Raw genomic sequence first — 23,932 nt, 5'->3', positions numbered from 1 at the left:
TCTCCTTTGGTATACTTTCCTCTTATCCAAAACCTATATTGTAACAAAAATATTACTTCTTACAGTGTCATATTATGTCATGTCGTTGACATATTGAGGGCCGAATGTTAGTTACTGAAGTGATGCCCAGTTTGCTCAACCATCTTTAAAATGTTCTTAACGAGTTGATAGTTAACGCATCACTAAAATCTTAGCAGCCTGTTAAACTTTTAATGTTCGCTCAAGCGATTTTATAGGCCCGTTAACTAACGACATGTTAGAGACGTTTTGCTTTGATGCCTTGCTATTCTCATACTTTGATACGAGAAATGCAACGTTTTCATTGGTTGCACCGTGGACAGTAGACTGTGCGTAAGCGGATTTGGGTTTGGGCTTTTTTGTATGAAATCCCAGGAACAACAATAAATAAAGTAATGTGTAACACATAAATATATGTTTAAGAAATGAATGTTAGTTAGGTAATTACGTCCGCACACCGAAAATGTTATGTATTAGGATTAACAGTTACATTGTAATTTCGTAAGTTAGATTTAAATGAGTGCCTACCGACTGCCAATACAAGATCATAAATATATAAATAAAAACCACTGTTCTACGTTAGGGTAATCTGTTTGAAGTTTCATAAATTTAATTATATTAAAATTGCATTTCAAAAGAGGCCTAAAGGTGGAAATGAACGTGTGTTTGCTATAATAATTTTCCTCAACAAAAGAGAACATTTCACGAAATGTACACCATGCATAACTTAACTTGCTGTGCCATGGCAATTAAACAATATGTAAATATTGCAAGTCACTTCTATTGGCATTGCAAACAAGAAATCTACTGTTTCCAAATAATCACTGACAAAAAAGAAGGCACGTAAAATGTTTACCAGTATGATTACCGTTCATGCATATGTACAAGGGATGTTTCTGAATGGTTGTGTTTTTTTTTCGTACAAATATTTTTCAAAGAAAAAATATATATAATACAATACGATATTTTATATTTGATTTATCATAAATGGTAAAAAGGACAAGTACACTGTTAGACAGTATCCTCACCACTTGTACGAACGTACCGTGCAAAGAATAATTTCCGAATGCGTGGTAGTGTGTTTTACAAACAAATATACATACTTTTACAATGCCCATTCACGAAACTACATTACCAGAAACAGCCTAGGATTAAGCTTTTTTCTTAATGAAACATACATGTGTAGTACCTACGGTACTTTACATTATGTTTGGTTATTCATTATTTGATGAAATTGTAGTGATTTAGAAAATGTACCTTGTACATGGAACGGTTGATTAATATGATATTTTACATTTAATTTATCATAACTGGTAAAAAATATAACAAGTGCACTCAGACAATATCATTACCACTTGTACGTATGTACAAGGAATAATTTCCGAATGGATGGTAGTGTGTTTTATGTCACTGCACAATGTCAAAATGTTACAATGTCCATGCACGAAACTATATACTTGAATCTGCTTAGGACCTCAAGGTTTTTTCTTAATGAAACAACATATGTAAGCTATATTACGTGATGAGATTGTAGTCGTTCGTAAATGTACCTTGTACATGTAACAGTTGATTATTTTTTATTTATGAGTACGATTTAATTTCCATTTGCACTGTTATATGTCAGCCCATTTTCAATATACTGCATAATAATTGTTTTGATTTTGTGATTATATTAAGACTCACGTTATATTAAACAACATGTTTTATTGTGCAATACTTACGTACAGCTACGAGCTAAATAAGTAAATAGGTTAGGCAGGTTTTCTTTATTTCTGTACTTGGTTAGGTTAGGCAAGTCAGGTTTGGTGCTTTTAGCATCTCCAGTTTGCTACAACTGTCCCTAGCCGCTTGTGATTCAGAATATAGAATGATGAACATTTGTGTCAAGCATTCTCGACACTGCAAAATCATTTTTTTCCATTATGTTAATTGGAGTAGGTGGATAATAATTTGAAAAGTTCGAAAGAACAATTCCCTACTACTTTGAAAGATTGCAGGCTACATTGTGTAATGTCACAAATTAATTTTACATTAAATGAGAGTACAGGACGTGTATTGCCTATTTCTAGGACAGTTGCTTCATTTTAATTTTATCCCTTACGTTTTCCGACATTTTTCAGTTTAAAAAACAACATAAAATTGGAATGGTAGTTATAAGCATAAACACAAGAAACCACGACTTTCTCTGTGTGATCCACTGGAAAACAGCGTGGACGACGACACCGAATAATTTTGTGAATAACTTCAGCTTATACAAATTGAAATATGGAAAAGGAGGTTACATTATTTTAAAAAGTCATGCGATATTTTGTGTTTATGGTTACAACATAAGTTACAGTGCATTGAAGGTGGAAGCCCAAAATGCATTTTAAAAACATCAAGTTCGTATAATTAACTATAAGCATATATTTTTGGCTCGACAGGCAAAATTAATAAGATTTGAATAATGTGTGATGATCACGATGTTATTATTGACAAAACTTTAAAAAGTACATTGATACAATATTTCTCATTTAACTTCCGTCTTCCATGTGATTTCTGATTTGCAGTACGAATTTATAATATGAAATACGAAATGGGAAAATTATTTTTGCTGTAGAAAGAAATCGAACTAGTGTATGTTTTGCGATGGTATGCAAATAATGTGTTCAAATCGGTTTCTGATAACCTTTCAACACAACAGCTGGCATACGCAATTTCACCATCTTATTTCCGACACAACACAACGTGCTGTTAAGCACTTTAATGAAGCAATAGAGTGCATTTAGATTTAACGATGACATTAGAGGTCTGTTAGCCTTAACGAAGGTTGGAGAAATGCCTCAATGTGCTAATGTAACGTTAACTTGATTTAACGCTTCTTTAAAATTTAACGCGCGTTGAGCGAACCGGGCATGAGACTGCTGTTATTATTTACAACAGGCAAGCATTGATCCTACTCTCAAAGAGATTCCGCATTTGTTTTTCTGTACTGTAAGATCAGCGGCCTTTGTCTTTATTTAATCAGCTTTGTTGTTTGTGTCTGTGTTTTTCGAATAATGTATATAGCTCAGTCAGGCTCAGTGTGAGTTGTATGTTTTCCTTTGCACCGTTCGCTTTCAGTTTTGTTGTCCGCCTACTTGTTCTTCCTCTTTATTCAAGTTGCATTGGAACAAAAATTTCAGTTTGAATTTGAATACACATTCTTCCCCTCCCTCAACATTTCTTCCAGTCTTTCTTCCTCACCCCACTTCTCTTTTCCTGCACTCTCACCAAAAACACATACATTTTACTTTACACCACTTACACTATAAAGATGACTCGGCTCATTTCGCTTCCTTCTCTAATAGCTTTTCCACGTTGTTCTCTTACTTCTCCCAGGTATTTCCCCACTTGTTGCCCCGCTTCCTTTATCTTTATTCTGTCATCCAGCACTTCTATTACCTCCCTCCCTATTAAGTTTTTCATCCATTTGTCCTTTAGGTCACGTGTAGAAGGGCAGATCAGTAGGATGCTTTCAAGCATCATCAGGTCGTTCTCGGAAAATTATTTAATGCGAGTTTTATCATGACCGTAGTTTCCTTGTTAATTCGTTCTAGTAAACGTACCATTTCAGACTTTTTCAAAGACTGTTACGAAGAGGCCGAAAATTCGCGAAGAAACGTTATAGTTCGTTATTGGGGACAGTGCGGCCCAAGCGATTTTAACTAAGAAGTTGCTGTGCACTTAGGCCAGCCGCACATCGGATCCGACACGACGAGTCATTTTGTTGCAAACCGACTCGAGTGAATGTTTAACATGGGGCTCTTGTGAGCCGCTGCATACCGGACAATACAATTGACTTGAGTCACGTTGCGACAAAACAGTGAAAGTCTCGGGAATTTGGTTTCGGAGGAGCACGATGCGACAAAATGCTCTGGGCATGCACGAATCCTTTCCTCTCAGCACACCACCTGCGTGACTCATCACTGTATTGCTTGGCAGCACATATATATGTAAGTTTGACAGTGCGGTCAAGGTTATGAGTACAATAATGACAAAATTGATGTGCTATACAAGGTGGCTCAAAAAGTCACTTAACACCCCCGGTACAAGGCCACGGCAGCGTGCAACATGTAAATGGTGATGACCAATCGTTATCAGGCCAAGGGGGAACCACACTGACGCCACCCGCACGGTCGGCAGACATCTTGAATTCAACTTCAGGATTGTAAATGGGAAGGGGATGATATGATACAGGGTGACAATTAATGAACTATATGAAATAAAACGGAAATTAGTGACAAACCACGTAGTACACAAACTGTATTGCACATGTAAACGGCACTACAGACATTCGGATTTAGGTTATGACATGTTCGATATGTCTGCCATCTCTGGCGATGACGTGGCGTAGACGAACAGCAAAATTCTGCATGACCCGCTGAAGTGTCGAAACATCGATGCCGTCGATGACCTCCTGAATGGCAGTTTTCAGCTCTGCAATGGTTTTGAAGTTATTTCTGTACACCTTGTCCTTAACATAGCCCCACAAAAATGAGTCACATGTGTTCAGATCCGGGGAATATGGCGGCCAAGCGAGTCCCCTTCCAGTGGCCTCTGGGTATCCCAGAGCCAGACTGCGGTCCCCAAAATACTCCTCCAGGACGTCAAACACTCTCATGGTCAGATGGGGTCGAGCTCCGTCTTGCATGAACCACATCTTGTCGAAATCAGGGTCACTTTGGATAATGGGTATGAAATCATTTTCCAAAACCATCACGTATCGTGCAGTAGTCACCGTGCCGTCAAGGAATATCGCACCGATTATTCCATGACTGGACATTGCACACCACACCGTCACCCGTTGAGGGTGGAGAGACTTCTCGATTGCAAAATGCGGATTCTCAGTCCCCCAAATGCGCCAATTTTGCTTGCAAATGGCCGACATCAACACGTTGCGTGCGCATGCGCATACGAATTTCCATCATACCCTGTGGCCAGCCACGCAGTTTGGACGTCATCACGCGAACCGTTCAGAAATTATGACTGTTTTCTTTCATATAGTTCATTAATTGTCACGCTGTATATCAAATCAGGCTAGAATTTCACAAGAAATGCAATGGTGAAGGTTTTTCGACGTATCTTTAACCAGTAAAAAGTTATGACTGAATTCTTGTACCAATTTACTCCTTTTCAAGGTGTTAGAAAAATGCCTTAAAATTTGTTTAGCGCATCGGTAATATTAATTTTCTAACCAAATGTTTATTTCTATGCATCATTTTCAAAATGATCCACTAATTGTTGTAAAACTAATACTTGTATCATTAGCAATTTTGTTCTCTACAGTATGTTTCAAACAAGTACCTCTGGGTGATGTAACAATAATATAAAACCTTAAAAAATATACAAAAACCTAAGAAAAGGTTTGATTTGCACACAAAAACCTAAAATAGGTTCTAACAAGCAAAATAGGTTATTTTAGGACGCGAAAAATTCACCAAAGCTCTGGAAATTTCGAATTCTACAGGTAATTTTCACCTTAAGTGATTGTTTTTACATTTCTGGTACAATAACAACAGGCCCGTAGCCAGGAATTCTTTGTAGGGGGGGGGGGGGGGGCGAAGTCAATCCTAGAGGGGGAAATTTCTTAATATATTGTGTCGCATTGGCAGATAAAGCAGGGTACACAAAGGCACTTGCTCCCTCCCCTAAAAGAGATAAGTAACAGAAAAGGGATGATATCTTGAAACTGCAACGAACAATAAAACTTCGAGCAACATCAAATAGCAATATTTCGATAATATTTTAAAAAAAGAACGTCAAAGGCAGGAAAATATGGCAATATGAGGACTGGCTACTTAGAAATGTAGACATAAACTCTCCTTTCGAAAATCCTGGGCACGCCACTGCAAAGAATATAAAGTTTAACATAAATATGCTAATAGGGACTGTATCTACTTGATATTTACAGGTCGATAATGTTAATATATGATTAATATGTACCAACAGCCTTGGGCCTTCATACAAAACTGATTAAGGGAGCCCTTTTATAATTCATGCTTCATAATTATTCCCTCTAGTTTCCAGTGTGCAAGATTTTTACTCACAATGGAATCTATCGTGAATCCAACAACACCATTGTGTTGTTTCATACAAGAAAAATCCAATTACTGTAATTAAATAATAATGGTTACATACAGAGGCGTGGCGGGCATGTAACCGATGTTACCGCAGGTAACAGCAAAATGTAAAGAAATTAAAAAAAGTTTTTTTTTCTCAATAAAATAACAACATTATTAAATAAGTTAACCGACAACGTTGCAGTTGAGTGTATATTGCAAGGACATTTTTTTCTGCGGCCGACAAAAGCAAAGAGAGAGGCCGTTCCGCTACCCTCAAGAGGCTACAAGAGGAAAGGGCACCTGCCAATGCAAGGGAACAGCGGGGAAAGACTTTGAGGCAATAGTGCTAGGGGGTTATTCATATGCCTGTTTAGGGGCCCTGTTGCCGCTGTGGCCTATCGGATCAGCAAGTGTTGTCACATTGGATTTCCAGAAAAGAGCCAAATCCCGCCTGAGGCCGTACAGTCCGGCCAAGGGAAACGAAACTAGCTGGAATGTACGATTCCAAACGCGAGAGGGGAAACAGGTAGAACACTCACCAAACCACCCTGTGGCTTTTGTTTGCTAGGGTTCGCTTGTTGTGTTTATTACTGCTTGCTGTGTTCTGTTTGTGATGTCTCTAACAATTCGAAACAAACCGTTTCAAAGTAGAACATAGAAAACTGTAACGTTTTGGTCCCTCTTCAACATTCTACAAAACGCCCTCGATATATTCTCCTTGCTTATATAGTATATAGATGGCTATTTTCTTCACTCTGTACCCTTACATAATTCGTAAACATCTCTACGTATTTTGGCGTCGATGTTACTACGTTTGAAACTTCATTGTTGTTTCCACAGCAGACCATTTTCACGGAACCTGCTTCCTGACCAAAAGTGCCGTCACCCCTATTTTAACAATGAACACGTCGAGTTGGCGCATGCGCACTTGCGTCCATGGTCTCAGCTAAGGCAGCCAGACAGTACTGTCTGGCTGCCTTAGCCGAGACCATGGACGGAAGTGCGCATGCGCCAACCTGGCGCGGTCAGTGGCTAAATAGGGGTGACGGAGCTTTGGACACGAAGCGGGTTCCTTGAAAATCGTCTGCTGTAGAAACACCAATGAAGTTTCAACGTAGTAACATCGCCGCCAAAATACATACAGAGATGTTTACGAATTATGTGAGGGTTAGGTAAGCCAGTCATATACTATATCAGCAAACAGAACATATCAGGAAAGTATTCATATCGTCTCATTAGTAGATCAACTTGTTTGTAAACCAGTAGCTTAATTTAGATCATTCAATTAAATTGATCATCTTAGTAAATATTATAATTATCACAAATGTTCACAACATTAATCAGGATAGTATTCAATAATAATAATATTGTTGTATATAGTATTATAAGTATAAATGTAGTAACTGAATGGCTTGTGACATTTTCTAGCATAACGAGGGTGTTTTGTAGAATGTGCAACAGGGGCCAAAACGTCCCAATTTTCCTCATTCCACTTCGAAACGGGTTTTTTGCGAATTGTAAGAGCCATCACAAACACAACACAGAAAGCGGTAATAAACACAACAAGCGAAATACCACAGGGTAGTTTGGCGAGTGCTTCTCCTTGCTTCCCCTCTTCCGTTTGGAATCGTCCTTTCCAGGTAGTTTCGTCTTCCTTGGCCGGACTGTACTTGAAGCGAGCATCCTTCGAATTGTACTTCGACTGCAGCGCCAAATACGATCAGTAGATAGAACTGAGGACACGTTGCTTCCCTCGCGTTTTAAACACTTGTTTATAACCATAGAAATCACATAGCATTTTCAAATGTTCGTACACATACATTTCCACACATTAGAAGAACTTTAACCAACAACTTGCTGACCCATAACGCATATTTAACCCGTGTTGCTGGCTTTCTATCTCCGCGATTCAAAACAAATGAGCAACGAGTGTGGATGTCACGTGACCTAGTCACCAAGGCCGCGTCCGAATCGGCAGCAGATGTCACCTAGAGCACCGTTCCATCCGGGGACTCAGGCAACCTACAAGACTCTCACGGCAGCCTGGGCTCCTCTGTCTGCGCATGCGCTAGCGTCAGCTGTTGAGTGCGTGTGAAGTGGGAGGTTCGATTGAGAGCTTCGCGTACGTGTTTTCCTGCGCGCGGATTGTGTTGTTTCTCATAAAGAAAAAGTGTTTTTTTGTTGTTGTTGTTTTTCTTGTGCTTGTACTCTGTATCTGTCTTCTATAGCAAGGAAATTTAGTATGTGTGCATTTTCTTTGACTGTGCGTGCGTGAGTGTTTTCTCTTATCACTTTGTCTACGTAATACAAGAATGCCACCTCAGTTAATCTGCCATTTGTGTGATAAGATATTTAAAAAGAGTTTCAATCTGAGGCGGCATTTTTTCAATATTCATCCCGGGCACGACTTGCAAGAGCTTCCATTGTTAGAAAGCAAAACAATTCACATGTCCTGTGTGCCACCTTAATTCTCGTGATCACCATAGTTTTGGGGATCATATTTCCGAAGCCCATGATATCACTCTGAAAACTGAAACAAAGGAATTTACTACGCTTTCTGACTTCTACAGCTGGAAGAGAGCAGTGGAAGATCGCGACAATACTTTGTTTGTTAAGTCCAGAGGAGAAACATATTAGCTTCTAATTCACGGTTAGTTACTTTCCAGTGTCATCGGTCTGGATTCTACACTCCGAAAGTTTCACCTGATAGTATTATAGAAAAAGAGAGTTGAAAATACAGGATTCCTCAAAAATTGATGCCTACTGTCCTGCGAGGATTAAGATAATTTCACGTGAAGATGGGCAGGTACTTGTGGAATACTGTGCAACACATGTAGGCCACAAAAATGAGTTAGCTCACTTATATTTAAATTTAGTTGAACGAAAAGAAATTGCCACGAAAATTGCAATGAAAGTGCCATATGACGACATTTTAGCAAATGTGTGGTCTTCCGTGATCAAAGACGAACTGAAGCGAAAACAACTGATAACAAAACGTGATTTGTATAATATTAAGAGAGATTTTTCTTTGAATAGTGAAGCAGTTAGGCATTCCATGATGTAGTCAGCGTGGAAGCTTGGGTTGAAACAGAAAAGCAACTAGAAAACAGCTGCATTCTAATGTACAAGCCACAAGGTGTCATTCTACTCGAATATCCACAACTTCAAGAAAAATATTTCATTCTTGCAATAATGACAGAGGCACAAGAAGAAATACTTAGGAAGTTTGGATCAGATGTCATATGTGCCGACAGCACTCATGGCATGAATGCTTATGGCTTCGAAATGACAACGTTGCTTGTTCTTGACAACCTAAGGCAAGGGTTCCCTTGTGCCTTTTTCATATCAAACAAAATGGATTCCACAAGCCTGAGGCTTTCTTTCGAAGCTGTGAAACAAAAGGTCGACAACATAAGCTGCAATGTGTTTATGTCGAATATGGCAGACACTTTTTACAAGTCATGGCGAGACATAATGGGCAAACCAAAGAAACACCTGTATTGGACGTGGCATGTGCTTAGAGTCTGGCAGAAGAATCTCTCCAAAATTAAAGATTCAGAAAAACAGAAAGAGACATACAATTTGTTAAGGACCCTTTTACAGGAAACAGATGAAACTTCATTTCAGCTTATGTTAGACACTATTGTGCAACAACTTACTGAGGACGAAGCCACGAAAGATTTTTCATTTTATTTCCAACAAAACTACACGAAGTGCTGCAAGATTTGAGCTTACTGTTACAGAATAAATGCTGGAATCAACACAAACATGCATTTGGAATCTATGCACAGAACATTGAAACATCTGTTTTTGAAAGGAAAAACCGTCAAGAGACTGGACAAAGCAATACACGCTATCATGCAGCTAATTAGGATAAAATTGTATGACCGTCTAATCATTACTGAAAAGGGAAAAATAACTTCCAAATTGAAAAATCTTTGAGCTCGCCATAATAAATCCTTGGAGATGAGTTCTGACCTTGTGCTCATAAATGGTGACAATAGTTGGACCGTTGCCTCATCTTCTAAGGTTCCTCAGTTGTATACTGTTAACCTTGTTGAGCCCAATTGTCAATGTTCCCTTATATGCAAACACTGCTATGCTTGCATTCATAAGTTTACTTGCACATGTATTGACGCAAACATTAAGTGGAACATGTGTAAGCATATACACTTAGTGTGTCGGTCAATTGGTTCTATCTGTGGACCTTCAGATGCAATAACAGATTCAGATGCACTCGTCATTGAAGAAGATATCCAATCTGCAAAAAAATCTTTCAAGCCGCCCTCAGAACAGGAAGTGCTGAAACTTGCCGTAAAAGCAACAATGTTATCATCACTGAACATATAATAATGTGCCTAGACGTGTGTGAAATTGTAAATAATGTGTTATACTCTCTATATTTTTTTATCATAAAATACCGGGACATTGTACATGATTATAATAACATTTTATAGATATGAGTGTGAAAATTAGTAAACTTGTATAGACATCTGTATTATACTCTATATATTTTTAATCATAAAATACCGGGACATTGTACATAATTCGGCACGGAATGCCGAAGGTCCCAGGTTCGAATCCTGGTCAGGTAATTTTTTCCGAAACAAATCTTCATCGAATATTAATTATAAAATTTTATAGATACGAGAGTGAAAAACAGTGAACTTGTGTGTATAGACGTCTAGATTTTTCTTAAATAATGAGGATAATATCACAAACCTTTCAAGACTCAGCTTCAACTTAACCGTGTGTTGGATGCAGAGGTTCACTTGAAAGATTACTTATGAACAGTTGGACCCCACATTGAATGATACGGCACCATTCACAGGTACGTGTTTTAATTTGTTATTGCAATGTAAGAATATGAAGTGTGATTTTATGTGTACGATTTCATCAACAGTGGGCATATTTCCCGATAAGTAAGGTGGAAACGTTATATTCTTCGTTCCACGTTCACAACGCCGCTTACTCCGCCCTCCCCCAAAACAAAAATCCTTCGTGCGCATGAAAATGTTATATGTTTTGTTCCACGTACACAACGACGCTCAACTTCGCCCTTCCACTACAAAAAAAAAAAAACCTTCGTGCGCATGCGTCACCGCAAGCTACCGCAGGAGGTGGGGGAGCCCAGGCTGCCGTGAGAGTCTCGTCAGGCAACCTCCGTTGTCCGAATTCGCGGCAGACGTGGAGTCGGAGGGGAGAGCAGAGAGGCGCGACAGATGCACGCTTGAACTCGCTGTGACCCGGCGCTTGGCAGCCATATTCTAACTTTCACTTTGTACAGACAACATTTACTGATTAGAGGATGTAAAACTCAGTTATACTTTAACATTTTATCGAGAATACTGAATGTAGAAAAATTGTAAATGATGAAATAGCGTGTTACATTTTTAATATGAGTAGTAAATAGGTGGAAATCATTGTCATGTTTGTTTGGCGTCTGCCTTCTGCTTCCGTGCGGTGCGCCTGCGCCCCAGAGCGCGGTGGGTGAAGTTCGGGCTGACACCTGGCGGGAAAAGTGACAACCGTACTACAAGGGGACATGTAGATTCGGACGACTTGGACGTGACTTCGACGGCACCCGAGAGCAACGGGAGAGAACGGGACGGAGCGCTTGCCAATCCGGACACGGCCCAAGCATCTGTGCTGAGAGCGGCGTACTTGTGTGCTTCTGTTCTTGGCGCTTTCGAACTGTACTAGGTGACGTCACTTCCGTCAAAACCACACTTCCAAGTATGCACTTTGCACCTTTCGGACAGAGCCTGAAACGGGGATACTATTTCTCTGAAGCAACAAGAGCTAGACTGCAAAGCCAAAGCTGGATTTAACTACAACTGAAACCGTTTACGTAATAGACGAAAAGAAAAGTACTTGATGCGATTCGTGATTTGGACAAACCTTCCTCCAAAAAACTAAGTTGGCTACAGTAGTACGTACATCTGGACTTCTTCCCACCGCTGGAGGAGGGTCTGTTCAACGCAGAAACGTCAAACTGACCCGAATGTGTGGTTCTTCTTCCCCTTTCAACCTGTTTGCAAAGAATCAAGGCTCGACTACTATTCACTGCATTTTCGCGGGAACTCTCTCATGAGTGGTAGTTCTTTCTAAGAGCGATTGTGGCTAAATAAATCATTGAGCGGATTGCAAAAAAAAAAAAAAAAAAAAAAAGGGATCAAAGGCATGTTTGTTTGTTTTTGGCGGGGGGGGGGGGGTAGGGTGGAGATGATAACGTCTGATGGCCGGTAACACTTTTGAAAAAGTCACGCCACGCCACTGGTTACATATTATCTACACTTTGATGTAAATTTGTCTAAAAATTTGTAATACATTTTTTTGTACTTGCTAAAACATTAAAACATAGGTCCCTTTAGTCCACCACGGACTCTATTTCCCAGTGGCGTTGCAACTAGGGCACTGCCCCACAACAATTCTAATATAAAAAGTTCATATGAAGAGACGATCGGTATATACGCGTAACTAAATTTTTTGTTTTTTCCCTCAACCCCTACGTTGCTGCAACCAAACTTACAGCTCTCAGCTCTGCCCGGAGACGTGACGTCACTGACTGATCCAAACATTTACAGCATAGGCAAGGGACGATATCCCCTCACAATGGAAAAGCGCGAAATTCGTAGCCGTCTCTGGGCAGTGAACGAGGTGCCCTGCTCATTCATGTTTGCCTCGTTCACCGTTCAGTGTTTCCAACGCTTGGCAGGCAGTTCATTCGTCCTTCCAGCCTGCAGCAATAAGATAGAAAAAAATCCCTCGAATGCTTTTCTTCGCGCTTATTCCGGCGACCTGAAAAGTTGACAACACTTTTTATTGCACAAACTAGTCCCTCGTATTTTCAAAAAGATCCTCCTTTCTTCCCATTGTAATACGGTTTGGATTTGAGTTAGTGTGTGAGTTTGCGTTGCGTTCCGTCTGTGCGTATTGGTCGCTTATGAAATAATTAGTTTTTCGCGAGTTTATAGTTACTGTACGTGTCTATTTATTTGTGTAATTGTGTCTGTGTTCCAGCAACTTGACATGCAGAATATCTTCGTAAGTATAAACAAACTTTTTGGGGGTACATGGCGAATGTAAAGTGTTGTAACTGAACTTAACGCTGCATCATCTTCCTAGTTAGTCATTGATATTAGTGGATACTTGGTGAATATGACATTGAATCATGTAGAAACTTTAATATCTACGCCTTTCAATTCATTGACAATGGAAGAGAAACTACAGTGTAACATTTTCCTAATCATTCCAGTATCTACCCAAAGTTTAGTTACTGCAAGCGTATAGGGTTCCGACGTCAGTATTCGAGTTTTTTTTATTCATGTAATTTGTTCCATATGTTGCTGATTTTTCGTATTCCTACGTAGTGAGTATTTAATGCTCTTTGGAGAGATACCTTGATCAGAATGTTAATTTTATTCCAAATTGTTCGAACAATTTACTTACTCCATATCAAGGAACTCCCCTCAACCCCCCCCCACTCAAAAGAAAAATGTGCCCTGCCTGACTGAAAAGGCACGCGCCGCCCCTGCTATTTCCTTCAAAGGGGAGACTCTTTCATCACTACAGACAATGATTGCCTGTAGTTAACCATTTTGCAAAATATTGTGTGAATTGTATTATTTTATAGTTGAAATACTTGATTTTGACACTGACAAACAAATAGGAATCCCTTGATTGATCAATGACTTATTGGATTACAGTGTCATCATTAATATTTCTATTAAGTTTCATAGAAATAAATTGTTTTAATAGGGCGCAAATAACTTGACGGGGCGCCATGGCATTCTCTCGCGATTAAAATTACCACCTGAGCGCTAGTGTCGCTTCCAATATGGCCGCTCTAAGTAGAATAAATCTTTGTTTACATTCAGCAGTAGTACAAAATAGCAGCGTGTTGTCATTACTGGTATGGTAATGGTAACGTTTAAATTACGCATTATTTTTAAATATTGCGAATGCGATGTGAATTCCAGGTACTCTAACAAACGTGAAGCTGTACTGAGAACGAAGCATTTAATTATGATAGGCAAAAATAACACGGAAAATGCAGACGAAACATTGGGTGCGTTCCGAAAGTCTTAACGAAACGAACGCATTCAACGAAAATAACTGGGCTCGTGAATCTGGTGAAACCAGTTATTTTACGGACTTATGGGACACTCTAGGCGAAAGCGCAGGCGCAGCGTTTTGTTTAGAGAAAGTTTCCGCATGGCGTCAGCGGAAGGAATGTCCTTATGGCAAAAATAAACTCTATTATGGCCACTGTTACTCATTTTATTCACATTCTAAGAACGGTCAAGGCATACTTATCTTGTGCATGTTGCTTCATATCGCTATCTGTTAAAATTATAATACATTTTCCGAACTAGTGCAGTTTGAATCCATCAGCACGCGCTTTGTCTGCAAGGAGCAGACGATTTTCACGGAACAAACCAGCATCCTGGCCCGTGCGTTTGGTGAATCTCGTTCTTGCACGAAACGCACGGAATGCGACTTTTGGGACAGCATAATGAAACTCACGAAACGCACGGAAGCACTTATGGAACGGTCAGTTGCTATAACTCGTTTAACGCGTTAAACTCGTGCGACTTTCGGAACGGGCCCTATGTATACGCACTGGTAGTCTAAAGCAGTGCTGTATCATCTGCACGTCATGTTGTAACTGGGGTTCTCGGAAATTATTTGAAAATAAAGGAATTGAAATTGACCTGTACTTGAAAAGCTGGGATAGTAGAAAATTGCCAACATATCGTTGCAGTTCTTTCTCGAACGAGAAAGGCGGGTTTAATAATAATATTCATGATTTCATGACCAGGCTATACTCACTGAAAAAGGACATCGTACTGAATGAAACAGTAACCGTAGCATGTCCACTTTTTTCTTCTGGTTACATTTGACATTAATTCATTCTCAAACTATTTTCATCTTCTCTCTTAATCGACTTGCACCTGTCCCAAATGTCACACATACGTAATACCGGTAATACATGGACGCATTGGGTAAGACGCTTCATGATTTTTCGAAAAAGAAAAAAAAAGCTTTATTTATAAAGTACAATTTAAAACCTTACTTTCATGGTAATATATATTTATCTCTCGAAAAATAAAGTAAGCAGACTCGTGCATTCTTCGTAATTACAGTGTTGTATCCCCCATACCAATCTTCTGTCAATTACGTTTTCCCTGATTTATTAACAAATTTCATTTTGTTTGATTCCACGGGGTGGAAACACATGAAAAATTTTAATTTGTTCTAACCCATAAAACGATTTAGAGAGAAAAAAAACCCTAAACAGTAGACCTTACTCTCTCGCATATTCCCCATGCTTTAAACGACTTCAACACAACGTATCCTACTTAGAGTACTTCCTGTAAACCCCACCAGTGCCGATTCAACGGCATACGAGGTAAGAAATGGGCGCTTGTTTTCATTAGTTGTGTGACGATAGTCAAGAAAGGTATTTGTTAAAGTTCTACTATGAAGGAGTGGACAACAGATCTGCAGAATTAATGAAATGACACATAACAAATGCTAGTAAATATATGTGCTTTCAACGTCGCCTTTCCGCCTGAGGGATTTACGGAAAACCTGATATGGCATGCCACTTTCACTTACACGAATTTATTTCAAACAACATGGGAGTTTTCAGACTGAAGGGACAAGCGATATCGAGATTTCGCACAGAACCATTCGATCTAAAGCAAACAATTCACCAGTCACGCTTGCGCAAATAACAGGCCCGGGGCAACACAGTGCACGGTATTGTTAAAACGGCTCATTCCGAGCGACAAGCGACACCTGCAATTTGTCGTGTCTCTTTAATTCGGAAGGCGTTGTTAATTTTTGAATGTTGGTTTCAAAGAGACACGTATCGCTGCAGTCTGAAAGCTTCCTTTCGAACCAATTCACCACGAGAAAATGCACGGTCGCTTGGACTGGACTTGTTTTCTCAGTACCATGCATCGTGTCGCCTCGATCTGTTGTACGTACTCGTATGCAAGGTGAATTGTTTTCTTTAGAGTAAAGGGGCTGTTGCTTCGATGTGTAATCTCCGTGTCACTTAAAAGTGAATCCTCAGTGATCAATGAAATTTTTCGAAGCGACACGACAAGCTGCACGTGTCGCTCAGATTTCCAATGGCGTGTATTGTGCCGCCTTGGACTTGATTTCCCATGAGCGGTAATTGCTTATTTATAAACTAAATGGGCCTGTGTCGCTTGTCACTTCGGTACGAACCACTGCATGTGTCGCTTCGGTTTGAAACCTCACTAAGAGGCGTGCTTTTCACCACAACACAATACACAGATATACGATCAACATGTTTGTAACAAAATGCAAGTCGTACAAATCCTTTCCGGGTACCAATCCTTTCTTCGTTCTGCTTGTATCAATAGGTTTCGTCTCTCTACGTCCTTCGGAAACCTACGAAGTGATACTTGACTCAATAAATTTGTTCCCGATCGGACTGTACAACCATATGCTACACAGCTGACACCCCCATTTCCTTGTAAAAGAATCTCCACTTTGCCCTTTCATATTAACGCCCATAGCACCGTAAGCGTAACCGGATGTTCGAGGGGGACGAGACGAGTGCGTATGCTCCGCAGTAGCTCCGCCTTTAACACCGTCTATAGATCGTTTGGTTCCCAGGGCCGACTCCCGCCGCCCCATAGCTATGGCTCTGAAGGTGGACTACAATAATAGGAGACATTGCGAGCAAGAAAATTTTACGAAATGTATTTTTATTTGTAGAAAATTTGAAATCGAGGGGGCAATTGCCCCTTTGTGTCCCTTACAACTGCCCTTGGCCGTCTGGAAGAAAAAATGCAAGGAACACGTAAAAACTAATTCCATCATGAGTATCCAATTGTCCTGCTATTCTTAGACTCTCCTAGTCTTGTTTTTTTACTTCAATGTTTGCTTCCCCTAGAATGGACTTCCGTCCAAGGTCGGGGGGGGGGGGGTGGACAATGCCCCCTACCCCCCTGTGGTTGCGGCACTGTTTATGAGTGTATCTTAATCAATTTCACGTCACGTTGCGAGTAGCTAGAAGTGGCAGAAAAGCAACGATAAGTAACAAAAATCAAGTATCCACTCCCTCTCTCTACCTCATGAATCACTATTACCAAAAGATAGACTTGGGAAACAAAAATTTAAGCAGTTCCAAGTTCATAGCAACACATCCAAGAAAAACATCCGATACCTTTAGGCACCTTTAATACAAGACTACTCAACTGTTCTAGATACTGAAAATTGCGAAATCATTCTCCGAAGTCTGAATCTGGAAGGGAATTCCCCTCCCCCAATCATGATACCACATTATACGGAATCCCATTACCCTAATAAATCACAAAATCAATAAGTGTCTTTGTTATGTTGCTAGAGTAACTCATGATATAATTGTTAAGATTATTGAGAATTTCAGGTAGGAATGTGTTCTGTATTTTTCACAGGGTGGGCAAAGCAGGCTCTTAGGGGGGGCAGTTGCCCCCCTCTATCTACGGGCCTGAATAACAAACAATTTCCGATACGTTCCAGACATTTACAATGCAGAAAACATGGAGAATTAACTACTTTTTAAAATGACCGTCCGGTATTTCCCGACTGCTCGGGACCCCGAAAAGTCGGGAAGTCATTTCCCGAAGTAGGGATCGGGACGGGAATTTTTTTTCCCGATCCCAGTCCCGACTTTTCGGGATCCCGCAAACCCCTAGGAATTTGGAATATTTATTATTATCTTGTCATTTATTTCCATTAAAATTTTAATTGTTTTTGTGCTCCAATATTTCATTGAATTTAAATTATTTAAGTAGTTTAAATAGAATAGATGATTGTGAAGTTCTTATCAATGGTTGTCACTTGTCGGTAGGGGTGTGCGGGGCAGAATTTTTTTGGTCGGGACGGGAAAAATTGTCATTTCCCGACGAAGTCGCCAAATTTTCGGGCCGGTAAATGTTCGAAATTTCTCGAAGCTCTGAAAATCTTGAATTCTACACGTCATTTTCAACTTAAGTGATTCTTTTTGCTTTTCTGGAATAAAAACAAACAATTTCCGATAAGTTTCAGACACTTGCAATGCAGAAAACGTCTAGAATTAGCAACTTTTAAAAATGACCATTCGGTATTTCTCTACTTCTCGGGATTCCGAAACGTCGGGACGTTATTTCCCGAAGTCGGGATCGGAAGGGAAATTATTTTTTTCCCGATTCCAGTCCCGACTTTTCGGAATCCCGCACACCCCTACTTGTCGTAGTACCCTCGTAAGCTCGACTTGGAATAATCGATGTTTAGAAAAATCGTATATATCGAATTTGCAAATAATCGATTATAAGATTTCGCAATTGCATTGGCACATGGTTTAGGGGATGCACATGGCACCCAGGGCTGTTTCAGTCTTATGGGAGATTGGTTGACCGTAGTTAGTATTCTGTGTTTCTACTGTTCCTCGCGAACCGGCTGAAGTCAAATTCGTGTCCATATTCACGAACCTTTTCTTCTACTAAATTTTATTGCGAGAATGAGAGTAGAATACGTGTAATATTTACAAATAGTACCAGGAATGTACGTATTCTACAACTCTTTCATTTACACAATATTTAGTTTCTAATTTGGATAAGTAGCTTCATCCGGCCGACCAGTCTGTTTACATTTTGAAATTGTGTCGTCTGATTCTTGTCATTAGAATATTATTTTGGGGATGCGATAAGTGTTGCCTAATGTAGTTAATGAAATCGTAATTTAACATTGTATGAAATACGTATAAAAGCTTTTTTCAAAAAGTGATAAAGAAGTATCGCCAAACGCGAACCAAATTCCGTTCATTTCATCTCTGTGGTACAGGCTTGCATTCAGTATCGAAATCGAACTTTCTGATTGTAATTGTGTATCATTTGTTGTTTAAAATAAAAACTCAGGAATTTTAATGAAATGGTAATAATATTATGTACTGTTCTGTAATGGCCAAGTTCCACGTGTAGAACTTATTCTGTGATGTTATGCTTCTACAATAACTTATTTTTTAATTCCTCTCTTATTTTCTTGCTTGAATGGTTTAGGTGGACCAGGTTTGGTTCTCTTACTTTTATAATTATACACACACGCCGAAATAATCAGATAATTAAACCTAATGATCCTATCCTACTTATGTTATGATTCTGGTAATTATTTGAGAATAGTCGCAGCCTTTTCTATTTGTATGTAGCTAACGCTTAAGGATCATTTGAGGTAAATGCAACTCTGTATTGAAAGCAACATATTTTCAGTTACTATTTTCACCAAGTGGTCAACCTCGTTTTTGTGCAATTTTCACCTAAACTCATGATTCCTCACAATGTGGGAATTATTTTATAAAACAGTCACGTTCTCTTGTAAGATTTTGTTTTGCATTGCTTGTTAGGTTCTATGTCTCAAAAAATAATCATCTATACCATGTGATATCACTGCTCTCTCTAAAAAGTGGTAATAATAATCAATAATCATCATTTTTAATTTGTGTTAAGCTCTGTGGTTAGTTGAGTGATTTAACTTGCAAAAATTGACAATGTGTGAAATATAATAGCATCTGTACTTAATAATAAAGGTACCAGTTTCATAGATCTGAGACACATTAAAATCAGATATTTTGTGTTTTGCATGGTTCGTACTTACCAATTGTGTATTGTGGAACATAGTTCAAGGTGCCAATATGTTTTTTACACGAAAACAAACACTTTTTCTACTAATTTAACTAAGTGCTACTGAACGCACGTAACGGTGCTATATCGCTTACTTTGTGAATGATATTGCTTCTTTTGTTTTCGAATATCAGTGTTTTCCAACCTTCACCGAAAAATACCTACTATTGTGTTCGTCACGTGTGCAAATTGTACATTATGCACTGGTAGCTGACGGACAGACCCACGAACCATTCCGATAAGGTTATGTTTGGTTAGGTTAGGCAAGAATAGTTAAAAAAAGAGTGGGTTGGAAACACTGACATGATTTCCCGGTCAAATAGATACCACGATGAAAGAAAATACCTCTACTAACGTTGGAAACCTTAGAGAAACTCATTTCCATAAGTAGTTTCTTCTGTAAAAATAAAGAAATGTGTCTCCGATGTATGAAACTGTTACCATAATAAAAAAAAATGGTGAAAATAACTTGTTCTGCTAGTCTCAACACCTCATGAATGTAGTTGCACATTTTTTTTTATTTTGAGAATAATTACTGAAAATCATGGTTCCCATTGTGCGATTTTTTTTATTTTTTAGAAGCTATACAAGAGAATGAAAAGGTGCTTTCAGGACTGCAAACAACTGTGGGAATAACTTTGCAGTTCGGAGAAACCTTTCTGTGGGAAAAAAACAACACTTCAGAGTGTGATCATTTCCACAATTTATCTATTTTGATGAACGTTTTTGTGTTCAGTAACATGCATGTATCATGATACATGCAGTACAGTAGTTACTGATATAACAGATTAATCAAGTCCAGTGAGATGTATTTAAGTAAGTAGTCTCTGCTGCACACTGTTTATGCTGTACTTCATTAAATACTAGTTGCTCATGTTATAAAACTATGTGTAATAACTACAGAAAGGAGGTATGGAGTAGCAAGGTCCAATATGAATTTTTCATTTATGTAATGGTGCTCGTATGTCCTTAGGAAAAAGCAGCCAAAGTTGATAATGAAGTCATGCATTTCTTAAAGTGAGTACATTAAGTACATTATTTTTATTTGTTTGCCATAGCGTCGGTCAACTTTATTTTTTCAAAGTGTACTCTCATTTATGTGGTGAGCATTCTAGCATGTTGGCTACTGAAATGTTAGTGTCACCAGGGAAACTATGTTACCCATTGGGCAATTCCCAGTACATAGTATTTGAAGATGAAAATGCAAGAAAATGAATCCTACTGTACGGCACTAGAGCATTTATTTAATTTCTAGGAATTATCCACCTGTGTGTGTGTTTTATGCACACATCAAGATAGAAGAGATACAAATGCAAAGTCCGGTATGGGACTTGGACGTGGGATGTGTAATAAATATGGCACTTCTCTGTTTAAGTCTCGTATCAGCTGGCACAAAGTTCATCGTGGAGGGAAATAAATCAACATTTCTTCATTCATGTTCAGCTATTTAGTAAATGATGAGTATTTGGTTTTTAAATAAGCTGTTTTATGTAAGAGATATTGTAGATATCATTTTATATATATATATGTGTGTGTAGATATTATTTTTGTTAATATTTTCTGTTTTTTTAAAGTAGAAATATTAATTTTCAATATTAGGGGTTTTCATTCTTTCAATTGCTTTAAATGCTGAAAGAAGTCTTCAAGGAACAAGTATTAATTTTCCAAAGTATATTTTCATACTTTTCTTTCAGTGTAAAAAGCATATATGTATAGTAGGTGCTGCTGCACTTGCTACAATAAGGTATGAAATTTCACTTCAACTTAATGGTCAGTGTCATGACAGTAAATTTGTGTTAAAAGGCTGAACCTTTTCGTAGCATTCAACCTAGTACTTTTTATTTATTTGATTTTTGAGAAAACTTCCGAGCATTCTCTTGGTAATTATTATATTGTTTCTGTGCAGACTAACCTATTTCTAATCAGTGCCATAAGCATGGGCATCCACAGGATTTTTTCCAGGGAGGGGCAAGTAAGGCAATTTTTTTTTCCAGGGGGCAAAGGAGTCATATTTTCCCCCATAATAGTGATGTCCCTTCAAAAAACACTGCTTCAGTCTGAAATTATCATGTTCTTCAATGCCCTGATAATAATTAACATAAATTACTGACTGAGATGAAATTATGTGTGAAATATATACCTTTTGTCAGACATTCATTATCCAGGGGGAAGGGCGTGCCCCTCCCCCCTTTCGGACGTCCATGGCCATAAGGTATGTGAACTGATCCCTGACAGTATTGAAATTTTTATTATGGAATGGAGCGTAGTTGCTGTAGGCAGTCATTTTTTTCGTTTTAATATGTGGTAAACAAAATGTTTTATTGATCGGTGTAATATCTTGCAATACAATCCTGTATAGCAGAAGGATCAGTCACGATTTTTTTTTTTTTTTTTTGCAAATATGGATTAGCATGACATAAATCGTTCTGAATTATTGTATACTTATTTCATTCCATTTCTCCACCCAAGAAAAAAAGTCACATATTTTAAGACTGTCATTTTCGTATGATGAAGAATGTTTTTAAAAATGCCTTTAGAGGAAATTATATATTTCCGTTTAAAGTAAGAGTGCAATTTCAGGAAGTTTTGGTAATAGTACGTTTTCCATATAATTTTCGTATACTTTTATTTTTGTGATAGAAATCAATTTTAATGCGAAAAGTTTGTACTTAAACGAAAACATTGCATATAATTAATTTCCGCCACTTCTAAGTACGTTTAGTCAATTTGCGAGTATAATTTATTATACGCGCAAATCGGCTGAACGCGGTTAGAAAGTATCGGAACGCGAATGGTACGGAACACGATAGTGTTTTGTCGTTTCGAGCAATCCGCGAGTACTTGCGCATAGCGTTCGTCTTCTGTTTTTTCCCCGACGGTGCTGCCGTCGGTGGTCGCGAGGAAACGACCTTCCAGTGCCGCCATACTGTCAACCATTTTTAACCCGCAGCTGTAACATCTTGTAGTAGTATGTCTATGATGGCACCCATAGACATACTACTAGACACCCCACAATTAAAGCGCCTTGAACCACAATATTAGAAATGGCTAATTGTGTTTTTACGAAATATAATCTCTACAAGCACGGAACGAATTCGGGAATAGTCATAAATTACAAACAACTTGTTACAATCGTCTTTGGGAGTGATGTGTTCTCGTAATTTGTGTATCTAGTAAGTGAAAAATTACTGCGGAAAACACAATGATCTCTCCTGAAATTTGGCATTTTTCACCCCCATGTAGCTCCATCCAGTTTAAGCACGGGAATTTAAAAACCACAAAAACTTGTAATGATATTATGAAGTATCATTATTTTAATCATTTGGTAAGAACAATGCAGATTTCTTTGGAGTAACTTGTAATATTTACATAATTCACTGTGATGAAAATAGGGAGTGTGAAATGTTAGTCCATGTATTTAAAATGATTGAAAAATATCCACAATACCAGTTTACCATTTCCAAATTTAAAAAATGTAGTGGTAACAGTTCGGGGTAAGATTTTACAATACCGGACACAGCTGTAATTTCTATCCTACTACTTATACTCACAAAATACGTAGTTCCGATGATGTATCTGAGGTTAATATGTGGGGGTAACGTGTTGATATTGTTATTTGACGTGCAGAAGTTGTATAATAAACTTTTCAATTACCGCAATCGTTCTCCGCATATGAGAATGGAAACCATGTTTGTTGAATTCTTGGTACTATTATCGTATGAGGGAAACCCTACGAATCATATATTTCGGACTTTTTTACATTGCTAACGTGTTATTTTCGAATGTGGAACATTTCCTAAAGTGAAATAATGCATATCAATGTCTATTTCTTAGATTTACGAGTACTTACTGTTACTTGTTGTTTCGAATCTGTAACACATTATGGCCGTGATAGCCTACTGGTTTAGGGGGCGTTCTGAGAGGGTTTTGTCTGTTTATGCAGTGTTGCAACCTCGTCCACCGGAAAATATCTACTTTCGTGCCCGGATTTGAAATTATGCTAATACGTCGCAAATCATTGACGTTAGCCTCACAAACCATTGACGTTAGCCCCACAAACCATTCACGTTAGCCCCAAAAACAATTTTTTGTAAGGTTAGGTTAGACAAGCATAGTTAAAAAAAAATTAAAAATACTCGACACGTCATG

General features: G+C 38.6%; 1 protein-coding gene across 1 annotated transcript in view; it reads left to right on the top strand.

Moving 5' to 3' along the window:
- The first annotated feature begins 22,819 nt into the window (after positions 1-22,819).
- Positions 22,820-23,932, top strand: part of LOC146000769 (ribonuclease P protein subunit p40-like) — a 49,532-nt gene continuing 48,419 nt past the window's right edge. Inside the window, exon 1 of the mRNA XM_083138397.1 lies at positions 22,820-23,108. Coding sequence (XP_082994523.1) covers positions 22,986-23,108 — 123 coding nt within the window. The 5' untranslated portion in view covers positions 22,820-22,985. The remainder of the gene's footprint in view (positions 23,109-23,932) is intronic.

Source organism: Lepisma saccharinum, chromosome 1 (assembly GCF_977018435.1).
Source record: "Lepisma saccharinum chromosome 1, izLepSacc3.1, whole genome shotgun sequence".
In the NCBI taxonomy this organism is placed as follows: Eukaryota; Metazoa; Arthropoda; class Insecta; order Zygentoma; family Lepismatidae; genus Lepisma; species Lepisma saccharinum.
This window is presented reverse-complemented; position numbering and strand designations above follow the sequence as displayed.